Source organism: Phaenicophaeus curvirostris, chromosome 4 (assembly GCF_032191515.1).
Source record: "Phaenicophaeus curvirostris isolate KB17595 chromosome 4, BPBGC_Pcur_1.0, whole genome shotgun sequence".
Taxonomy (NCBI): Eukaryota; Metazoa; Chordata; class Aves; order Cuculiformes; family Cuculidae; genus Phaenicophaeus; species Phaenicophaeus curvirostris.
Genome location: NC_091395.1, coordinates 1,596,054 through 1,618,718, shown reverse-complemented (window position 1 = coordinate 1,618,718; position 22,665 = coordinate 1,596,054). Strand labels below are relative to the sequence as shown.

At 48.1% G+C, this 22,665-nt stretch overlaps 1 protein-coding gene across 9 annotated transcripts in view; it reads left to right on the top strand.

Annotated features, from left to right (window-relative positions):
• SLC4A4 (solute carrier family 4 member 4) overlaps positions 1-22,665 on the top strand; it is a 189,894-nt gene that overhangs the window by 49,426 nt on the left and 117,803 nt on the right. For 8 of the 9 annotated variants that reach the window (XM_069855013.1, XM_069855015.1, XM_069855017.1 and 5 more), the window contains exon 2: positions 13,178-13,251. In XM_069855013.1, coding sequence (XP_069711114.1) covers positions 13,179-13,251 — 73 coding nt within the window. In that variant the 5' untranslated portion in view covers position 13,178. Of the gene's footprint in view, positions 1-13,053; positions 13,252-22,665 lie in introns of those variants that run through there. The other variant, XM_069855008.1, reaches the window with a different exon arrangement.

Sequence of the window (22,665 nt, the reverse complement as noted above, 5' to 3'; positions counted from 1 at the left end):
ATCGAATGGGGGGTAGGAACAAAGTCTAGGTTGCAGCCCTGAGCTGCTCGTGGGGTGGGGTTGGAAATAAATGGAAGACCAGTGCAAAGTCTTGAGTGTGGCTTTGATAGGGACTTGAAGTGTGCAGTCAGAGAGAGGTGGTAGAATAGAACAGTTAGTTAGAACATGGTGGAATATTTCAGTTAGAAGGAACATCTATCAGTTGTCCAACTGCCTGGATTATGTTCCATCCCGGTTCACCTATAGCCCACTCAGATGGCGTCATTGATTTTGTTGAGAAAACATCTTGAACAGACAGATGTTGTTAGCAGAGTGTCGACTTTAAATGCTTTCTGTTTCAGAGTGAGTCTGTCTGCTGTGTTACTGACATGTACATCACAGCATGCGCTGGGATAGAGAAGATTCTTCTTGCTTAAGAGCTAGAAGTATTTCTGCAGGAGCGTGGTATGGGCAGAGATTCCCCTAACTGTGTAAAAGCTTCTCACTCAGGACAAAATAGTGCTTTGATATTTTCTACCTCTTCGTGAACTGTAAGTGATCAGTTTATTTGTTAAAAAGCCATGTGTGAGTTTTCTGAAGGAAAGGCAGTCTGCCTCCCATGGTACGTGTCTTCCATGTCATACAAAAAGAGATCCATTGGAAGAAGAGAGGGTGCTCTTTTAAATGACGTGGTACCTGGGGGGAAAACAGAAGAAATACATCTGAATAAAATTGAGCTGAGCTTTGGGTGCTGAGCAAAGGCTGAGGACATGGTGAAGCTCAGTAGGTGGCTTGTGTCACTCAAACGTGCGACTGAGAACACATGGAAGCAGCAGTCCAAGTGGGCTTTGGGGGAAAAGAGGGATCAGTACTACACCAAGCTCGCTTTGTCCTATGCAGTGTTGTGATCGCGCTTGAAGCATGGGCCTGTGAGTAGGTTTTGGTGCGTAAAGCCTGACAGCTTGGAGCTTCCCTAGCTCAAAGCCTCGTGCTTTGTGCAGGGAGCATCCATGCACCGCGCCTACGAGACTGGCTTGAGGTTCCTGCAGAGCACTAGCTTGTGTGTGGAACCTTGCTGGTGTCCGGTGGCAAGAGGGAAAAGTTAGGTCTGCTGGGCTTGAATTTTTCACCTTAGCAGCACTCTGAAGCTCAGCCCACGAGCCTCCTAGCATGGAAAGAATGTGAGCAAGTCTGGGCTTGAGCATAGGCTCGTGCTCCGCTGACAGCGTAGGCGAGCCCAGGCACCCTTCCTTGGCTGCTGTGGGCACTGAACTGCAACCGTGATGCTCCGACTACTCACCTGCACAGCTTATTCTGATTTGCAGTGTAAGCTAAAGGAGTGGGTGCCTAACTAGGATCATCCTGGGCTGGACTCTCCAAGCCTGTGAATAAAGCAGTGAAACAGCAGGAATTGCTGCAAAGAAAAACTTCCCGGTTTCGTAAGTTTTGTTTGGATCGCCCTTCTCTTCCCTTTGCCAAAAATGCAATGTGTAATTTTTGTTGAAAGGGAATACAGTGCAAAACAGCTCTGCGGAAACCCCGGCTGTATCTTAGTGTCAGAGTCTTCTCCAGACACTGAATAAAGGGAGATCGTGTCTCCAGCTTTTAAAATAATTACTCAAATTAAAGATCAAGCTGGAAGAGCCTGGAGCTAATGCAGTTCACTGAACATTAGATATACAACTTAATTTATTAAAAAGCATTGCAAAACCAACTTAAGCTCATCATGCTCAAAATATATCTCCCAGCAAGTAACCTGGATGTCCTCTGAGCCCTCAGCTCAAGAGGAGCATGGGAGGGTGTGGAGGACTCTGTGAACTCTTGAAGTTCTGTAATTACTTTCTTACAAATGAAGCTGTCTTTCTTGAATCTGTTTCTGCCTTTTGAATTCTAAATGATTACTAAGACAGCATTGCACCAAGCATAGCTGGTACAATAATGCCTAGGGTTACAGACAGCTTCGTGTGTTCCTGTGGAAGCTCGGCTCAGAGCTCGGCGGAGGTACCAGGTGTTTTTCACAGGGAGGTCAGCGTGCTTCTAGATGTGACCCTTAATTTGAAATTCTCAGTAACGTCTGTGAAGTCCTGAACTGTGGCATCAGCCCAGCTTTTCTGGCTTTGTTCCGGGATCAGTTGTTCCACTTAGCAATAAAACAAAGCAAGATAATGGATGCAGATAACCGGTATTGAAAATTACTGTACACTATTTTCCATTTACCTTTAAACAGCCATGTTGCAATTAGGTGTTGGGCATAAAGCTGCTCTTTGTTAACAGATATCTCCAAGAAAGTTGTGATTGCAAGGTTTACAAGCTGGGTTCAGTGCTAGGTGGTTGTATCCGGTATTTGAGAAAGTGCCGGCAGCTGATGGTTCAGCCAGAGTCACTGAGGGATCCCTGTTATCTCGTGCTTTCTGACGCCCTTATCGCCAAAGGGACAAAAGGCACCTTCGTATCGAAACCCTGTTGAAAATTAGCTGGAGTTGGCTACCGTCATACTCTCTTCTGGAATGGAGATGTCTGGTTAGAGGTGATGGGTGAAATTTGCTGGCACCACCTTGTGTGAGTACAGCACCTGGGAATCCCGATGGGAAGGATTCCTGTTGAGTTGGGCATGAATCGGAACAGCTCCGGAGAGGCCAGGAGATGGGCAGGTTGCCATGTGTTGCCTGCTCCATTCCTAAATGTTTCATGGCCACACCTGATACACCCAACTGCATCACCTTTTCATTTAATCTTTTAGGTATTGTTAATGTTGTTTAAAAGCAGTAGCTCAGTAAAATGCTTCCTTGGCCCTGCCAGCCTAAAAAGCAGTCTAAGAAGAGCTTTTGTGAGCCTGTTATAGGAGGATGGTTTTCTGCAGTTTCTTCCCAAAGAACTGCATCAGGTTTTTTTAAGCAGATTCCTGTGAAAAAGAGGATGGAAGCAGGCAGCGGGCAATCAGCATGAACGAATAAGCCTGGTCCAATATGCTTGTATATCAATTCTTAGCATGCAGCTCCTGGCCCATTACCATCGTAACTTGGCTCTCGTGGGCACTAATTCTCATGCTCTACTTAATCACTCTGCATGCTGTTTTGTTGTGGGCTGTACATAACGCAGAGCGTGTTCATGTTAATTGTGGCTCTTGAAAATGCATTTGAGTTTATCTTTCGCAAAGCAGGAGGGGTTACTCTTAACTTTATAGAGTGCAGGAAGAAGACGAAGGAGAACCAGGGAGCTCTGAAATACTTTTTATAAATCTTGGGCATGTTTAAGTGTTTGTGACTGGAAACCCTCATTGATAAAGGGCTGAGCTGCACAGGAACCTCAGAAGTCTCCTTTGTGACAGGAACGTTTTAGGGTAGTCTGGGAAGATCATATTTCTAGACTAGTGCTCTTGTGTTGCTGGAGTTGGGAGGAGCCGGCTAGTGATACAGGGAGAGGAAAGTGCTACAGGAGCCTGGGTAACACGAGGCGCCTTCCTTTGGTAAGGGAAGATGCAGTGGTCTGCGTTTCCTAGGCAATCTCTATCCAGAAGAATGATTGCTTTCAAGGTCCATTGCTGGAGTGGATGAGGTTTTTCAGGTGTTGTCTGTAAGAAATACCTATGCTTAAAGCACCATTTTCTCTTCCAGAAATCTGCTTGGTGTTCTGGATAAGCTCATTAGTAATTACACTAGTTTTCGGGTTTCCTTGGAGCACCCTGGGCCTCCTGCAGCAGGGCTGCTCAGCAGCACCACTGGGCTCCTACCAGTTTTCCCCCAAAAAATTGCTCTTCCATTGCAGTGGGTCACTAGAAAGGAGTTCAGCAGAAGGTGGCTATGGATTTTTTCTGGCAAGAAACTCCTTTTCAGCTCTAGGGTGGTTGTTTTGCTCTTAGGCTTGGTTTAAGCTGATATGAGTAAATCTGTCTTGGGCCGCCCATAAGTGGATGTTATCTAGAGGACAGTCTTGTTAAAACTTGGGAGTTGCCTGCTCGGCAGTTCAGTTATGCTGCCTTGCTGTGGCTGGAGGATGCAGTAAATCCAGCTTCAGGGCACTCAGAACCAAGTGAAGAACGTGACTCTCCCGTGAACCAAAATGTCAGGCCAGGAGCACACTCATTCTGCTGGTAAAGCCAGTTTAACATTTCTAAACGGATTGGCTTTATGCAGGATCATGCGTTGTCTGCCTGTACCACTCTGCTTTTATGCTGCGTCATGTTCCTGTGGTTTAAGTCGGTGTCTGGGTGGTGAGAAGCCCGTATCGCTTTGTTCGCTGAGTAATGCAGCAAAACCGCAGTCATGTGCCCCTGCCTGGTCTGGGCCAGGCTCTCATTAATGGCTGATTGATAGTCTGCAGGTCCCGGTTTAAAGGTCACGGGCTTGGTCTGCTCTCCACTGGCACTGCGTTTCCAAGTCAAAGTGGGACATAGGTGTTACTTTCATCACTCGATCACTGGAGCACGTGGAAGGGCAAGGAGTGCCCAAAGGTGATGCTTTGCTCCCTGCACCGATGACCTGCTCACTCTTGCCCACCACAGGGAATTTTATCAGGAAGGTTACACAGTCTCCATTTGTTTTCTGTGCATGTGCTGCAGGGGAGTGAGCCTGTGGACGAGCTCTTCTCTAAGGGTAGTGGATATGGCAGGGAGTTCCCCTGGCTTGTCATGTGCTTCTTGACAGCTGTTTTCTCTGATAACGAAGGCAAAACCACGTGCAGACCCTCTCCTCTCATATCATGATGTGAAGTCTTTAGTGTTAGAAAAGTTTTCCTGCATGTGAGTGTAGGCCTGGTTAGGGATGCCCAGGTATTGGACACACATGGTTCTGTCCCAACAGCCCAGTAGGGTAGGATAGACCAGACTAAACTCGTTCAGTTGGAAGGGATGTATGGTGATCACCTCGTCCAGCCACCTGGCCATTGCAGGGCTGACTGACAGTCACTGCCTGTTATTAAGGGCACTATCCAAATGCCTTTGAAGCACTGCTGGGCTTGGGGTATTGACCAGGTCTTGAAGCCTGTCCCAGTGTTTGCCCACCCTCCTTTCCAGGAGCTGCAGAGAGCGATGAGGTCTCCCCTCAGCCTCCTTTTCTCCAGACTGAACAACCCCAGTCTGAAGTTCCCCCGGTGCAGCTTTGAGCTGGCGTCATCTGATCCCCACTCCCAAAAGCCCAAGAGACTGCTCTCCATGAGCAGAGTCCCGAGTGTGCCATGACTTTTGCAGAGAGAAGTTGTCACCTGCAATCACATTGTGTAAGGATTCTGGGGCTTGTGCTGGCGCCAGCAGTGTTTCACTGAGTGTGTGGTGCTCTGCAGAGGCAAGACGGCTCCCTGGGCTCACGGTGCTCTGGGCTGGGACTGATTTGCTGTTGTTGTGACTGAGACTTAAATTGGTGGAAGTGCTGAAATTCTTTATTTGAGTTTATTCTCAGATGACTTTAAACTAACTTGGTTTTGCATTTTTCTCCTCTTCTGTCCAGAAACGTTGGTTCAGCTTCACTAAAGTTGTGCCTGTTTGTGGATTTGTGTTTTGGGTTTTTTAGTTGTTGTGTGGTTGGTTTGTTTTGTTCCCGCCCCCCAGTGCAGCTGGTGGAGGCCAAAAGGGTGTTTAGTTAGGAAATCGGCTGTTTGCATTTCTAGCTGTAGGGTCTGCCTTGGTTTGGATTGACTGTTATTGAATTAGCACTTTATGCCTGCACAGACCCAATGCCAGTGACCTCCTTCAGAGGAGATCTGTCTCGTTTCCCCAGGGAACGATCACCATGAAGCCTTCTGCACAAGCAGTTGTCACTTGAGTGAGGATGAGGAGAGGTTGGAGCACTTGAGTGTCTGAGAGCCCACTGGTTCTTTTCTTGTCTGACACCGCTGGAGAAGTTTTCTTCCCTCAGTCTGGATTATATGCATATGCAGAGGTCTGGGGCGGGTGCCTTAGCCTTTTCTGCCTTTGTTTCACAGTGTTCTGATCACCCCCCCACCCACCCACGCTTTGATGTGCTCTCAGATGTTATCACATCCCTTTTTACTTTTGAGTAGCATCTCACTGGTAGGAATCCTGTCATCTTACAGGGACTCGGCTGGTAAATTTGCAGAGACTGATTTTGTCTTTTTTCCCTTCCCTTCAAGGCCTCTGCTGTTTAGAGATGAAATAAACCCCTTGATGTACTCACAGGTCATGGTCCTGTGCTTTCTCCAGGTCTCACTGTGTGGCTGGGCAGCCCACACTGTAGCTGCATGAGGATTTGGGTGATAAGCACGCTTCCAGAAGCTCCCGCTCGTGTAACGCCCTTCTCTGCAGCTCCCTCGTGCCACATGGACGGTGTCTAAGGTTGGGTATTGAAGCAGATTACTGAAATCATCCATGTTAAAAATATCCTTTATGCTGGATTATAGTTTTGAAACCAGCGTGTCGTGAAACCGCTTATCACTTCAGAATGCCAAGAACTGGATCAGAAGTGCTGTGACTGTACTCTGTGAAGTGCTGAAGGTGCATTAGCTCCCTTGGCTGCTTCAGATGCGCCCAAACCGTTTTATATAGCCGGGCTTTTTGCTTGGTGGGCCCTTCCCGTTCCAGCCGCGCTTTGTGCTAGGTCAGGCATTCCCTGTCCCTCTCTCAGATGGAAGCATCAGGGCAGGATACGTTCCATACTGCATGCTCAGGCGGGTGGTCCAGGGTGTTGTGATGCTTTAGAATGACTGCAGTGTCTCCGAGATGCTCAGGAAGGCGATGAGGAGGAAAATGTGCAGCTCTAGGAGCTGTGTTGGAAAGCATGAAGCCTGGAGGAGGGACAAGGTTCCAAACTGTAATTGCAGCAGTAAAATTCAGCCATGAGCCAATTTCACATTCTTTATGTTAGTGGGGGTATTTTATGGGCTGGGGGTTATTGCTATGGAGAAGAGACTCTCCCCCGGAGCAGTCCTGTGGGAGGATGCATGTGGGAGCTGCTTGCTGGGGTTGAGGGCGCTGGATTGTTTCCCTGGAGCAAACCAGGTCCGGGTGAGCCCCACCTCATACTGTACACACCGCCCGCTTCACTGCCGAGCGGGAAACGGAGTCCAGCCGAGACACTCGCACTTCAGGGAACCTTTTTCCCTGAAAGGCAGTCGGGTAAGTCCTAGAGGTCACTTTCACACCTGTGTCTGTAGTTGGGAAGAGCTATGTCAGGGCTCAGCCACCCACACCTGGCTCCTCGAGGCTCCGTGTGGGCAATGTTGTTGAGTCTCTGCTAAAGTTGTGTGCTGAGCTGGTGTGAAAAGCTTGTGACGCTGCAGGCGGCTCTTAGCCCGTGGTCTTGTGACACAGCACCGATTACTTGGGAAGAGCTCTTACACAAGGCTCAAAGAGCAGCTACTTTATAAAACAAGGTTGTTTTTAGATTGGCACAGGTTTAGTTGAAGAGTGTGTGAAAATGCTCTCATCAATCAGCCTTCTGGAGCAGTTTCGTTGCAGGTTTATTGAGTGCTAAATGATCAATCTGCCATACGCTGCCTGATGAAGTGGGGCCAACACATACTGTTGTCTTTTCATCTTAGCCTGCTCCTGAACCGCACTCTCCTCCTGCCACTTCCCCAGCTTCAAACCACTCCTAAGAGATTGCCAGTCCCTTTTTCTCCCAAGAAAAATGTTTTGAAGCAGTCAGGGGATTTTAGGAGCTTTTTCCTGCCAAAATTGAACTCTCTTCTTTTTTCCATTAACACACAAAACAAGAAAGAAATGTAGGGACAGGCAACTGGATGTGTAACCACAGTCAAGGAGGAGATTGTCCATAAGGCATAGAACTGTAACAAAAATACTGCAGGACGTGACATTGTCATGATAATAAATGGTATAAAAAATATCAGATCCCGCAAGCTGTTCTGAAATAATAATTTTTAGTAAAAATCCACTCCTGCTTGTGGTTTTAAAACCTGACACTGTTTTGCCTCCAGAGGAAACCTTTGTGTGTGATTTGTATTTCGTGCTTTGCAGAAAAGCTACAAAATGCCTTGTTTATGTTAGCCCCAAACAGCTATATTCATAATATTTGCAGTCTGAAATAACCTCTCCCCATGGTTTGGCTCCTCTTGCAGAGCTCCTGCGTAAGTGTGATCTGTGACCTTTCGGAGTGTCTCTGTACCCTGTGCTGGCTCTGGCTACGTTAAATACTGCAGATGTGCAGACGGATGCGGCTGGGCAGGTTTGCTGGTCCTGCTGGAGAGGGGCTTTAACCAAGATGCTGCAAGTCACAAATTCCGACTGAGTGAAAGGTGGAGTGATCCTTACTGGTGTTTCCTTTAAGAGAAGAGGAGAAAAACAAAGAGGCAGCTGACTTAGTCGGTTTTTATAGAGTTGTGTCACTTTATGGTAAGCAATCTAAACATAAGAAAACAATGGCTTCAACTGCTGCACCTGCCCTAGATCCAGTGCCAGCATCCTCCCTGGTAGTTCCCCTGTTTCAGTCATGTTCCTTTCTTGCTTGTGCAGAAGGAAGCTTGACTTCATTCAGTCGCAAGTGTTTTGCCCCGTAGTTCTTTCATTGTTGAAATGTATCCAAGTTGAAGAGTTCTCCTAAAGTTGTCGTGGATATAAGTTGAAATCCAAATTATATAACGTCTCATTAGCACTAAACTCAGCTTTTGCAATCTGAGAGTAGTGTGGCACAGTGTTACTGATCGAGTGGGCTACATTTCTGGAGTGAAATCCATGTAACTGAGGCACTTCAAGCCCATGAAAGACTTGAAGTTGAGGTTTGTGTTCTCCTTGGTGTTGCCTGATGGGTCGGAGGCGCCCAGCAGCCTGGGTTTGTGGTGTCCTTCAGCTCTTCGTAACCAGCTGCCATGAGCACTGGTTCAGCTGGAAGAGGAACTGGAACCTCGTTGACTGATGTTGGGAGGTGGATTTGTCCTTTCTCCTTCATCCTTTGTCCCCAGCTCCTCTCACAAATGTGCTTCCGTGTCAGGTAACGAAAGGCTTGTGTTGCTGTCAGCTTGAGACAGATGAGGAACCTGCAGAGCTTGCTTTCTTTTTTGCTTCCCCCTTGTTTCACTACAGCGTACATGCAGTTTGTCAGCAGCCGTGCTGCATGCATCGTGGTCCAACATGTGCTGGCACTTCAGTGGAATTGGAAAATAGGAGTTGGTACTGCGAAAGGCTCAGCCCAAAAGGGATGAGCAGTCAAAGCTCCTTTGAGGTTACGTGTGATGCAGCCTTTCCCTATGCATCCTGCATTGTCAGAAGAAAGGGGGCTTTAGCATGGTGCGTGCATTTACAGCTCTTAGTCTTGTAGTGTTTCTAGTTGTCTCAGAGTTCTTGATTTAAAAATATCCTTGTGCAAGTTCTTTCTGCAGAAAGCAGAGGCTTCTGTCCTCCTCTGTCTCTGGTGAGTACAACCTTTTGCTGAGAAAGCATGTAAATAAAGGCTGTTTCAGAGCTGACAGGGGAAAATGCATCCAAGATAAATTTGGCAATGTGTTCTAAAAGTACATCAACCAGAGTGTGCTGAGTAGAGCTAGAAGCTCATTTTTCTGTGTGATAGAGCCCATATGCAAGTATGTGAGAAAAACAAAACACATCTAGCCCCTAAACAGGAATTGGCCGTCTTAGGGCTGTTTATTCAAGCATTTGCGCCTAGGCTGTGAGAACATCATCTGGGACCAAGTCTCCTTCCTGGTTTCCTGTTTATTTGGCCGCTGTCATCGCAGTATCTGAATGCTGCACAGGTTGCAGAGAAGAGGAGCAATATTACCTCTGTCTCTTTGCAGCTGGTTGACAGAAGCAGCCCGATTAGCGTATTGACTCATTCATTATCTTTGGGATAGATGTGCAGGCAGACACGTGCTTGGCATCGGACATGGGTGGCTTGGTGAAGGCACCAGTTCTCCACTACATAAACTAGCTGATGGTTGCCTTCTTCCACCTCTGAGCAGCTGGATGGTGTTGCTTGTCACAAAGTAGTTTTGGTGGTGGAGAATGTGTCTTAGAGAGGCCAAGGACTTGAGTAGCTTGTAGTTTCTCACTTGAATGTTTCCTGTCCTGATTTGCTCAGGACCCTGAAAATGGAAATCGCTGTTTTTCAATTCATTCTTTTTTAGGTTTGTTTCCAAAGTCCTGCAGCAGGAGTAAAGAGGATGTGGGTCTGGGTGAAAGCTATCTGAACATCCAGTGCTTTTTACCTTCCTACAAGGTAAACAAGGCTTAAACCACAGGTTGTTTCCATCAGAAGCCCTGCAAAATTTTGACCCTTTCTTATTTCTATCCCATGTCATAGAATCACTTGATTGGAATAGACTTTGAGATCATTGAGTCCAGCCGTACCTGTCCACTGCTAGACCAGATCCTTGTGTGTTTGTCTCCTCCCTGAGACAGTGAAAATACCTCTGCTTGCTGCAGTGCTTCACGGATAGGACTCCACCAGTTTTCCAAGTGAAGATATTACTATTGTTTCATGTGATATATATATATATGTATATATATTTAATTTCTGCATGACCCATTTCACATTTTTTGAAAACTTCCAGGGGTCTGAACTATTTCCCTTGTGCAAATTCATAAAGGATGTTTTCTTGCTAGGTTTTGGTCTGAAGAAAGCCGGCAGTAATCTGAGAAGGGCAGAAAAGACCAAGTAGAGAGAGGTGGCTCTCGGGAGTCTAATCGCTGGGCTCCTGAGGATTAGAGCCAGGGCGCTGTGCCAAGGCGACCCGAGCTCTATTCCTGGCCCTTTAAACCCCCCAGCTCCTTCAGATCTGCTCTGCGTGCAGTTCGGGGAAAGCATCAGGCTTGTGATGTGTCGTAAGCAGTTTGCCAACCCTCTGCAGCCAGCGAGTGTGGCTGCTAAATGGGATAAAGTGATCCAAGGGAGAAGGGCTGTTCCTGGGAGGTGGGTAGGAGTGCGTGGTTCGTCACCGCTGCCTGCAGCGAGTACTGCCCTGGATGCTCAGCAGCACCAAGGGTGGGCAGGGTGATGCTGGGATCATGCACTGCTCCAGTGGGTCATTTGAGCGGACATCTCACCTGGTGAAGTCTCAGCACTATATTCCTTGCAGGCAGTGGAAATTGCTCCCTCCCTTCCTTTCTGTTCTTCTCTCCCTCTCCCCCATGCCATGAGACCACTGCTGCTTTGCTGCTGCGCTCCTGGACTGATGCTGCTGTGCTGAGGGGCCAGAATGTGTTGATGCGTGGGGAATGGAGGCAGATGCCGGGGCACGTGGTGTGTGAAACTGCAAGAACAGACTTTACTGAGTAATAAAGCATGTGTGGTCTGTGTTTGGTCTGGAAATCCAGTCCCATCTGTTCCAGATGTTTTCAGCTGTGTTTATAGCAAGGAGCTACTGTGCTGCTTTGGGAGGGCGGAATTAAGAAGAAACCAACATGGACTGTGCCTTCACAAACAGGCAAGAGCATCCATGAAAAATGTTCCCTCTTGTTGCCTCGGAAAAGATGCATAAATGGTCTTGAATAATTCAATAAAGAGCTGGAGCTGTCAGGGAAGGCTCCTGTGCGTGTGCCTGAGCACTGGCTTTATTGGCAAGAAGCGCATCCGACTCCTTGGTGCGGGGCAGCTGTTGTGGAACAGAACCTTTCCTGAGCCAGAGCAGCTTGGTCCTCAAAATCTGCTGGTGTTGGGGCCTCCCCTCTGTCAGGCAGCGCCGGCTGAAGCAGTGAGGGTGAAGGGAACCAAGCCTTGGGAGCTAGTGCTCGTGGTTGTTGCTGAGCACGGGGCTGTTTTATTTGCCACCACCTATAATCTGTATGAAAAATGTGTATTTCCATGTGCTTAGGCTTTGAATTTGGCCTATTTTGTGGTGGTCTTTTTTATCTGTGACATTTGAGAGTCGTTTATGGGAGCTGAGCTGCAGACAAAGAGCCAAGGATGAGGCCAAGGGCATTACCAAAGATGCTTGAGGTGAAGGAAAATGGGAAAGAGGAGTGTGGTTTCTGGGCTGCTGCTGTCAGAAAATGAGGGCTCTGGTACTTCCTCCTGTGGCTCGTGGTTTAGTTTGGTTCAGGTAGGCACTGACATGTGGGGTAGGTATCCTAAGACATTTGGATTTGTTGGCATTCATCTGTTCAGATGTTATCCTTCTGAATTGGAATGTTTCCTTAAAAAACTATCACACCCACTGCACGTGGAGGATTCTGCAGGTTTGCAAGTGGAAGCAGGATGAGTATGGGGAAGTTTTGACAGCTCTGTCTTTCTGTCCCTATTCCATCTCAGGAACGTAAGGAAAAGGTGCTGCTTTTTGATCGTTGCCCACATATGCCCCTTTCTTGCCAAACTAGGTTGCCAACTCAGTCTCCGGTTGTATTAAGGGAGAAAGCGTCCCCAGTGACTGCCAGCAGTGAGTGTCTGCTTAGCCTCTAAGCGCTAGGAGAGGGGATTATTTAACACGGCAAGCTTTTTTCTTTGTCATTTAGCATTTTTGTCTTTGCTTGTCAAAAGTGGAACCCCTGGGAAGCGTGCAGGTTCTCAACTTGTGGGTGAAAAGCAGCGGCACGAGTTCTGCGTAGCGCCATGGCAGGGCTTGTATGGCAGAGCAGTGGAATTGGGGATAAGAGGAGGGAGAGAAAAGGGGAGGGGAGAGATGGCAACTCCTACCCCCCATCCCCAAAGGAATGAATGAATGGGTGACACACATAATGACTGCTGCGATGGGCTGACTCGCTGTAGCTGGGTCTGTGGCTAATCCTCAGATGGCAGATTTCTGTCAGGCCAACATGTGACACAAAGCTGGCCTCTCGGAGACACGCGTGCTTTGCTGGTATTAAGCAGCTGGCGGAAGGCTGCGCTCCCACTGGGCATTCGGCCGCGTGCCTGTCAGTGTCCAGTGTGCGTGCTTGCGTGTCTACCTGGCTCTGTTGCCCGCGGCTTCTAGGAGCACTTTAAAACTGGAATTCTGCAAACTCCTGGCTGTTGCATAGACAGTCCCAAACTTGCCTTCTTTTTAGAGAAAAAGGGAAGGGAAGAAAAAGGCACGAGAAACGGGAAAAGCCATCAGCTGGCTGGCCAGGATTACCTTTCCCACACCTGCCACCACTGATGTCCTCTCGAGGTCAGGACTCGAGCTCTGCCAGGCCAGCTTAACCCAAACGCCGCTCGCAAGGAGCTCTATGAAGGAACAGCAGGCGCCGGACGGAGACCAGGAGTGCCCGCAGGAACATGACCAACAGCTTGCAAGTTAACCTGCCCAGGACCTGGGCCGGTTCCAATACCTCGCTCCAGGAGAAGTCTGAGCATTCCTTTTTTCTTTTCTATTACTACAGGATGGAGGACGAGGCGGTACTGGATAGAGGGGCTTCCTTCCTTAAACATGTGTGTGACGAAGAAGAAGTGGAAGGTAAGAGACTGGGCACCGCTGGGGAGGAAGGGTGTGTTTGTGTGTGAGATCGGCACAGTCGGATAGCAGGGGAAAAGGGCGCCTTTATTCGGCCGAGTAATCAATCCCAAAATTGACTGAAATGCTGGTAATCTTGATTGGGGTGAAACTAACTTTTTAAAGAAATCTACTTCTCCAGTTGAGGAGGGAATGCGGGTTTGTGCTGCTGGCACACACCACCCCTTCCCACAGCATCGGGTCTGCCTGTGAAATATCGGGGCTCCTTGTTTTTCTTCCCCCTGTGGGTACAGTTTTGGCAGCACTCGGGTATCCCCGCTGCACCTGGAAGCGCTGGCATACAGAGCAGGTGCCACAGGCGGAGCAGGAACTGGGAAGTCCAGCAAGATTTGGGCTGGCTGTCAGGGCTGGGCATAAGGCAGCTTGTTTGCTTGGGTTATTCTCTGAGTTTAGGAGAGGGTTTTTCCTTTGCACTTTTTAACAGAGCAAACAGTTTCTTCACTTTTTTCTAGGAAAAGAGTAGAGTCCTTTGGAAGTGTTTTTATTCTCCCTCTGACTAAAAATGTTGCTAAATCTCAAAAGTAAAAAGAATTTAAAGCAGTTCAGTTTCAGGTTGTTTGTGGAAAATTATGAAGCTGATAGGAATGAATTCTTTGCAGCAGGTTCTCATTTTCTTGTGTTATGAGGATTGGCTGACAGTGTGCTTGATAAATGAGCTGGGGAGAAGGAGGAGAGGCGAGGCCAACAGGGTACGTACACTGCCTGGAAGGGAAAGCAGGACAGCATTTCACCTCCCAGTGCTGTCCCTCCCCTCTTGGCTTAGGTATCTAAAGTTATTCTGATTTCCAATTCTAATTACTGCAAGCAGATGCTGATGGCTTTTGGGTTTAAAATGTTTTGAAAGGAGTAGGTTACGGCTATGTCATTGTCATTGGGAATGGATGGGAGAGGATCGAGCACCTGAGAGAAAACAATCTCCAAAAAGATGGATTAGAACCCTTCCAGCAAAGCAAGCCAGCCCTTTCCCTGAAAAAGCTGTGTTTTCTTCCTCCCGTGTGTAGTAATCTGTGCTCGGTAGCTGTAAATCATCGTGTTGGGTGTAACGAGGCTGTTTGCTGTCTGCAGGATTGGGATGGCGGGGGTTTGTATTAGCCTGGTGTTTGTGGAACGATTGAGACTTTGGCACAGCAGAAACATTTGAGAGGAGATAGAGGGGGAACATTTCTTACTGTCTGAAGCACTGCCCCTGTGTTGTCGTGGTGGCTGTTGCCCACATGCGATGCTTCAGGAACCTAACATAGTACAGATTGTTGTACAGGGGCTGGGAAGGCTGGGGTTTGTGCTGTAAGGAATATCTGTAGAGGTGGTGAGTTTATCCCCATCATTTCGATGGAGATAGCCCTATTGGATTTAGTTGGCCTAACGGACCAGTTGCAGTTCATCTCGCTGGGGGAAGAGAAGGAGGTGAAGCAAGTATTTCTAATTGCACACGACAGGCCTCGGAGAGCTGTAGCTGCTTGTCTGAGCCTCCGGAGAGACCTGGAGCTGTGTAGCCGGCTAATTCCCTTCTGCGTGCGAAAGGCAGTGCCCTGCTTCTCGTCAGGCTTCTGCAGCTGACCCCGCTAAATCACCAACGGTGCTGCCGTCCGTGGCGGGGCTGCTGCCACGGCTGCAGCAGCTGTCAGGGTCACCACGCCTGTGTGTGGTGGGGCTGGTGTTTGGCTGCTCAGCCACTTCGCTCTTCTGGAGTGGGACAGCCTTGAATTTGTAGCGTATCTGCTGAATTTGGGGCATTGTCACAGTGCATGTAATTGTTAAAGGCCTTGGCATTTTGGAATATTCCTTAGAGGGGCAGACGGGTGTCCTCAGCCCGTGCTAACTCTGCACAGATGTGTCCTGTGTGTATACACATGTAATGTGCGTGTGTATCTAATGTGCGTGCACCCTGTACTCATTGTCTGCACGCATAGAATGAGTTGTAGACTTACAGAATGGTTTGGGTTGGAAGGGGCCGTAAAGTCCATCCAGTTCCACTCCTTGCCACAGGCAGGGACACCTCCCACTGGATCAGGGGCTCCAAGCCCCATCCAGCCTGGCCTTGAACCTCTCCAGGGATGGGGCAGCCATGGCTTCCATGGGCAGCCTGGGCCAGGGCCTCCCCACCCTCAGGTTAAAGAATTTCTTCCTTATATCAAAGCTAAATCTCCATGTTCTCAGTTTAATATCCAGTGGAAGGGCTAAAACATCGGGTTGAAGACCCTTGGCTGACACTTGGTGCAGATGCTTTCAAGTCTCTGCTGGATTTGTGCCCTGTGGGTGGGATGGTTTCAAGGAGGAGAGCATTTGTCCAGAGAGCTGAAGGTGTCACCTCTGAAGGGCTCTCCATTCCTCCAGTCACTTTCATGGTAGAATTTTTACATGTTTTTCTAAAAGGCTTGGAATAGCTGCATCCTTGGTAGGAGAAGGCAACAGCAAGTGGACTTGTTACCTCCAGATGTGATTTATTTTTCTGGTAGTTGGTATTTTTAGCCCACTCTCATGAGGAAATAACACACACACAAAATTGTTTGCCTCTCTTGCCACTTCTCTCTGTTCCTCTCCCAATAATTTTTTTTCACCTAGCTGTCGATTTCAATCATATTTTTCAGGAAGGCTCCTTAAAGCTCCTCTGAATTTCACCACATTTGTAGGACAAAACCAACTGAGCAGAGAGGGGAGACTGTGTGCTTTTCCCTCTGTTAGGGAAAGAGGGATTGTAGCCTCTATGAGAAGAGAGCTGACAGTGCAGTGCTAGGGCGTCAGGCCTGGGGATTCCCTGGCTGAAGGGATTTGCAGGAGAGAATGGGAAAGCCCTCCTGTGAAGCATCATAACCTGCTTGGAAAGCAGGCCGCTTTGTTTGCATGTGAATCAGTTTGGCTTCAAACAGGTGAAGACAGGATTTCGAAGTTGTCACTTTGAACATCCCTCTGGCGTGTTCTTTGCAAGAAGAGAATGACAGCGTGGTGTCATTTATTCATCGCTGATGGCCTGGTGCTGCGTCTGTGAGATGGAGAGAGCAACCCTGAATCACCATGGCACTCGCTAATTTGATTATGTAGCGACGTGGGGGAGAGGGAAGGGCTTTGCTTGTTAAGGACAGGGGGAAAACGAGTGTTTTTGGTCAGTGGGATGCTGGGACATTCTTAGCTTGGGGCAGTTGTTGGTTCTGCCCTTGCTGAGTGAATGTCATTTTAATAGAAACCCTGCGTACCTGACAGAAGAATGTCCCTCTGGCCGCTTCCAGAGGCGGTTAGTGCTTATCTGAGATGGTCCTGGGCTGGAACAGGCTGCTGATTTATCTGCGATATCAGCCTTTAACATTCGATAGTGATGCCGTTGAGTGATTCCAAGAAAGATTTCTGTGTCTGTGTGTGTTGGTGAGGGGGCTCTGTGGACTTGGTCCATACGGATTCATTCTGGAGAGCTGCTTTCCTGGCCAGCCCTGATGGTGCACATCAGTGCCCAGCAATGCGGCTTGGTGAGACCAGGGATCCTGGGTCCGGTTCAGAGCGGGTAAGGAAAGCCAGTGTGAAAAAGCAGCTTTGCTTGGGGGAAATCAGGAAGAGGCACTGCCCTAAGCCGGACCTCCTGTGTGGGACGGCCGTTCCCTTAGAGCACTGCACGTTCCTTTCCTTGAAGGTAATGACAAGTTGCAGCGGTGCCACTGTTGGAGGGCTGGGGTGTGTGACATAAACAGATTACTTCATAACCACTTTGGCAAGAGGGAAAAAGCAAAGCTCCACCTTATCCTTTGAGATAAGGGATTCTTGGCTCCTTAAGCGTGACTTCCCCCGGGCTTGCTGCCGCTCGGACTTTGCGGTGGGGAGGAGGATGCATGGTTTCCAGTCTGACAGCCCGTCTGCTGGGAATTCTGGCCATGTGTCCAGGGAAAAGGGACCAGCTCTGGTCTCGGATGCTTTGTCCCATTTCTCAAAGCATATGCAAAGTAAAGGTTTCAAGAGTCTCCCTCGTATCCCACTGCTGTAAGAGTGAATTCAGGGAAAAATGTTCTTACAGTGGAACTTTTTCCATGGATCCTGTTATCATTGTGGGATTTACTAAACCAGGGATTTTGTAATGACTCTCCCTAATGGCTTTTTCCATTGTAGCTGCAGGCTCCCCACACTTTGCTCCTCCCGGCTTTCCGCTCTCAACACTGTTGTGTCACCGCACTTTCCTGGTAGAAAGCTGTGTGAGGCCATAAGCTTGAGATGATTACCTGATGGCTGGATCAATGAGGAGAAGGGCTGAAAGGGTCAAGATAACTGTGAAAATCTTTATCTCTATTAACAGCAGGCAGAATGTAGCAGAAATGAGCTATTTTTGCCCATTTGCTTTGTCTTCTTTTCCCTCTCTCATGCTCACCCTCAGGTTTTGATCATGGACTGCGGGCAGACCTTCTCTGTTTTCAGAAATAACAAGACTTGTGTCATATCGGATAGAGTTTTTAATTGCTTCTGAAATAAATATGATTAAAAATTAATCAGACACAATCTCAGCACAGACTGTACTTCATTAATATTCTTTGGCCCCTTTAATTTGTGTGCTGAAATAGAGTAGGCTGTATTTTGCTTTGGTACAACTGAGTCAGGCTTTGCTCGTGCGAAAGCAAAGCGATGAGGACTCAGGCACTGCCCTTTTTGCTCTCTTTCTGTGCAGCAGCTGGCGCAGCTTGGGGATGGCAGACATGGATTGGGACACAAATGCTGCCCCACACAGCCAGTGAAACAATCGGGTGGTTTGGATCTTCTCAGCTCTGAGGCATCGGGACAAAAGATTTCAGATGAGCTTTTATTCTCTGTGACGCCTTGCAGGGTACTGAAACGTTCTGTTCGCTGCTTAGCCACGAGCAACAAGGTTCCGTGCTTTGGCTTCACTGCACTTTTGGTAACATGGCAAATCCCTATGAAAGAGTTGGCAGTGGTTTATGTGTATACGCTAATTAAGTAAAAAATACAAATGACGTGAGGTCTGAAATCTGAATCGCTCATGAAGGGGTTTGTTCAGGATTTTTTGTCATTAAGATAGTGTCACTTCCAGTCATTTGATCGCTTGGTGTGAGCAAAGCTGTGATTGTGTTTCCTGTTGGACTTTTCCAGCAGGCCTCTGTGTTCCCCATCGCTGCAGGGGTATTGCTCTGGTCATTGCAGATGTCTCATCTGCTCTAAGGAATCAGCATTCACTTTCAAGTTTCTGGGGTTGTGAGAGAAGCATAGAATCATGGAATCACTGAGGTTGGAAAAGCCCTCTCAGCTCATCCAGTCCAACCGTCAGCCCAACCCCACCGTGCCTGCTAAACCATGGCCCTCAGTGCCACTTCTACACGTGTCTGAACCCCTCCAGAGGTGGAGATTCCACCACTGCCCCGGGCAGCCTGTGCCAGGGCTTCACCACTCTGTCAGTAGAGAAATTTTCCCTAATATCCAATCTAACCCTGCCCTGGAGCAACTTGTCGCCATTTGAGAAGGTGTTGATGCCCGCCTACGCCGAGCTCTGTGAGAAAAACTGCAGTCCAAGTTCAGATGATGATAAACTGACTTTATACAAGGTAGTGATAAGCTGGCTGTGCAAGCAGGAGAAATGGAGAAACGTAACAGCAGCTGAGTCAATAGATGATGTGGTTCGCCAGTTGTGAAGAAAAGGTGTTGTTTTCTTCCAAGCGATAATAAGTTTTGCACTGACACATGCTGTGAGCGTAAGGTGTATGGTGGTGGAGGAAGGTGTTTCCATACCATTCTGACAGGGACTGGCTTTTCTCCATCCCTGATGGGTTTAGAAACAATTATCAGCTCACAGAACTGGCAGTGAAACTTATTTACTGAAGCCATGCTAATTGGAAAGGTGGCCCTCACATGGGCCCTTTGATGGGAACAGCTTCTCCAAGTGGGTGTTTTCAGTTACTGGGCCCATCCTGAACCTGCTGGTCCCTATTGAGAGAGAGCACATTCCAGGGGCACAGGCCTTCCGTGTCTCAGTAGCGACTCCTCAAAGATCGCTTTTTAAGCCCTCTCTTCTTTTGTGCCTTGGTTTCTGTAGGTGCTGCCCACGTTGCTGCCCATGCAGGCTGATGGTGGTGTTGTGCACCTGCTGGTTGCCTACAAGTCTGGTCATCTCCTGGGTCATTTCAGTTAGAATTCAAATCTGGGCTTCTCTGACTGACAGCCCTTCCCAAGCTTTCCTGGGACATTCAACATTAAAGGATAACACAAAATGTATTGGGGAGGCCCTGTTGCAGTTGTGTGATGCCAGTGTTTGCTCTCTTGGGTTGTATTTAGCAAACTCTGTCTTGTTTTTCGCCTGTTCACTGAACTGATGGATTTTTAAGAGACATCCTCCATGGCATAAATCCAGGCATAGAGAAGCAGCAAAGGCAAATGACAGAACCCACTTGGCAAGCAGGGAAATATATTGAGGCAGAAAGTTAAAGATAGCTGACTGTGCGTTGGGGTTGGGCTCCTTCGAGCTTGGCTGTGTCAAACATGCAGTCTTTGTGCAGCTATGGATCTGTTTGCTGTTTGCTCTTCAGGCTTTGGACCACATGCTGTTGCAGGCAGTCGTTGTCAGCAGTGAGGAATTCAGGTTCTAAAAGGATCACAGTGTTTGCTGCAGAGTTTGCTGCAGGTGGCATTCCTGTTATTTGTGCACAAGCAGCCAACCTCTGGCACCTAGAAAGCAGTGGGAGGTTCTCTTAAATAGAGGCACCGCTTGGATGCCTTGGTCGTTACACCAGAGCTCATATATCAGAGTGATCCGAAACCTACCTGCGTCTATGAACTTGTGCAGAGTGCACCTTGTGATTCAATTAGTCAGCCTTGCTAAGTAATGAGATAGAAACGTGGAAAATGAGACCAAGATTTTCAGCCAAGATTTTTCAGCCAAGATGAGCCACTTTGGGTGGTCATAGGGGCATTTCAGAAAGGGATATAATTTTAAAAGAACTGCGGTCAGCGCTTGAGACGGATGCTGGAAAATCCAAAGGTACTCTGCTTCCAAACAGCTTGGCTTGAAGCTTGAACAGTCCAGCACAGCTACCCTTCTCTGCCCTGTACTCCAGAGCTGTGTGTTTTTTAGGTCTTCGTTTTCTTACATGGAATCCCAGCAGTGCTGGCCAGATTAGATCAGATCACAGTGGGACAGGTTGGGTGGCTTCTGTAACCTCCCACGGCTCCAAAGAAGAGATAAAAGCAGCTTATGGGGTTGTGGGTAAGAGTCTCACAATGGCTTATATAAAGCTCAGTGAGAATACCCCAAACACATTTATTGTTCTGTCTAAACAGTGCCCACCCCTTAAAACATTGCCAGCTTCCTTATATTTTCCTGTCACAGAGCTGTACTTTATAGCTGTCATCAGCATGTCTCTTCTGGGCTTCATCGTCAGATCCTTGCCTAGCAGCTCCTACCGTAGGTTTGGTGACTGGCTTTGTAGGAGTCCAAGAAGTCAAGTGAAGACCTCGCTTCATTTTTTCACTTTCTTTTCCTGTTTCGATGTTCTTGCCTTCCCTTTGTGCAAGCTCCATCTTTCAGAGCCATCCCGTTCTTGGGGCCACAGTGCTACCTTACCTTTTAAACACGCTCTGCTGGAGCGGCCTCTGAATCTGGTTAGGAATCCAGCAGTTCAGGGCTGGGTCATCGATGAGGAGTGAGCGAGTGTATGTTGGAAGTTGAAAAGCTCAGGCTTTAGGTGGATGAGTAGGAAGACTTTCCTCCTGGTTAACTAGTGTTACATAGGAGCCTTGTAAAGACACAGAGGTCACTTTACCTAAAGATTGAACTGGCCTTTGGAAGGTAGTGAAGTTGTAGAAGGCTGGTGTTATAGAAGAAGAAATTTCCAATTTACATGCCATCTTCCCCTGCACAGCTCAGTTCCCCACCCCTCGCAGTGATTTTGGTGAAGGACTGCACACCAAGATGTGAAATGCAGCGACAGAGATGCTTAAGGATCTGTGGATGAGTTCTCTTCTCGATGAAGTAACTGGTGCTGGGTCCTCTCTTGAATGCTTTCATCTTAGCCGTGAATTTGGGGTTCTTGCGTCAGAGCTGGCAGAACTGAAGGCAGCCTGGCTGTTTCTAGTCTTGTCCCTTCCTAGTTCATCTGTCAAATGCAGAATAGCTTGGATTGTGTCTCTCTTGGAGCTTCTGTTTCTTTACTCTCATCTCTCTCCTGGCAGGGGATTGCATCTCTCGCACGGCAGCTGTTCTCCTGATGGCATTTATTAAGTTGTGAATGCCCTACTCAACCCTGTGGTTGTCCTCTTACAAGTATATGGTCCCATCACCTGATGGATACCCATTCACTCTTCTTTCTGGCCGGCTGCCCCATACCAAGAAAGAGTTAGTTTATTGCTTATTAGTGTTGTTTTCGGGGCCCTTAAACACGAAGACCTTATAGGATCAGGGGATCATTAAGGCTGGAAAAGCCCTCTCAGCTCATCCAGCCCAAATACCAGCCCAGCCTCACTGTGCCTGCTAAAGCGTGTCTCCAGGTGCCACCTCTGTGTTGTTTTTGAACCCCTCCAGGTATGGGGACTCCACCACTGCCTTGGGCAGCCTCTGCCAGGGCTTCATTGCTCCTTCAGTAAAGGAGTTTTCCCTAATATCCAATCTAACCATCCCCTGCTGCAACCTGAGGCCATTTCCTCTCATCCTGTCCCGTGTTCCTTGGGAGAAGAGGCCAAACACCCACTTCACTACAACCTTCTTTCCAAGAACTGTGGAGAGCAATGAGGTCTCCCCTCAGCCTCCTCTTCACCAGACATTCTCGATCTGTTTTTTTCAGCTCCCTGGGTACAAACGTGTGCTACTTTATTCCAGTCTTTTCCATATAGACATGATTTTGTCTGTTTGTCCCAGACACTCTCTGGTGCAGTGTCCTTTGCCCAGCTATGGTCACTCACCCGCTATTGCTGGTCCTTCAGCTGTCTGTGCTCGGTCCCTCTAAAGACCTTGGGCTCCTTTCATGGAACCTCTTGCAGAGAGGGGATTTCGTGCCCAGGAGTCACCACTTCTGCACTAATGAAATCATAACTGTGGCACAAAGAACCTGGTCCAATTGTGTGGACTGCTGCTTCCTTGAAGGGAAACACATAGTTTCTCTGGTTCTGCTGCTTGTTGGGGCTGTGGGGAACAGGAGGGATTTTGATCCGATTTGTCTCCAGCTTCTATGTTGTCTTGTTTAAATTTCACCCCGCTTTCAACAAGTGCTCAGCGAATCCTTCCGCTGTTTACCTGAGCGATAAGTTTTTGCTGTCCTGGAAAATAAGTCATCTGAATATCAGGATGTTCTGAAGACTCTGTGGGACAGAGAGGGAGTCTGCCTGGTCAGCCTGTCCTGGAGGGCTAATCAGGGATTGGTTTGTTTGGTTTTCTTTCGACTTTCG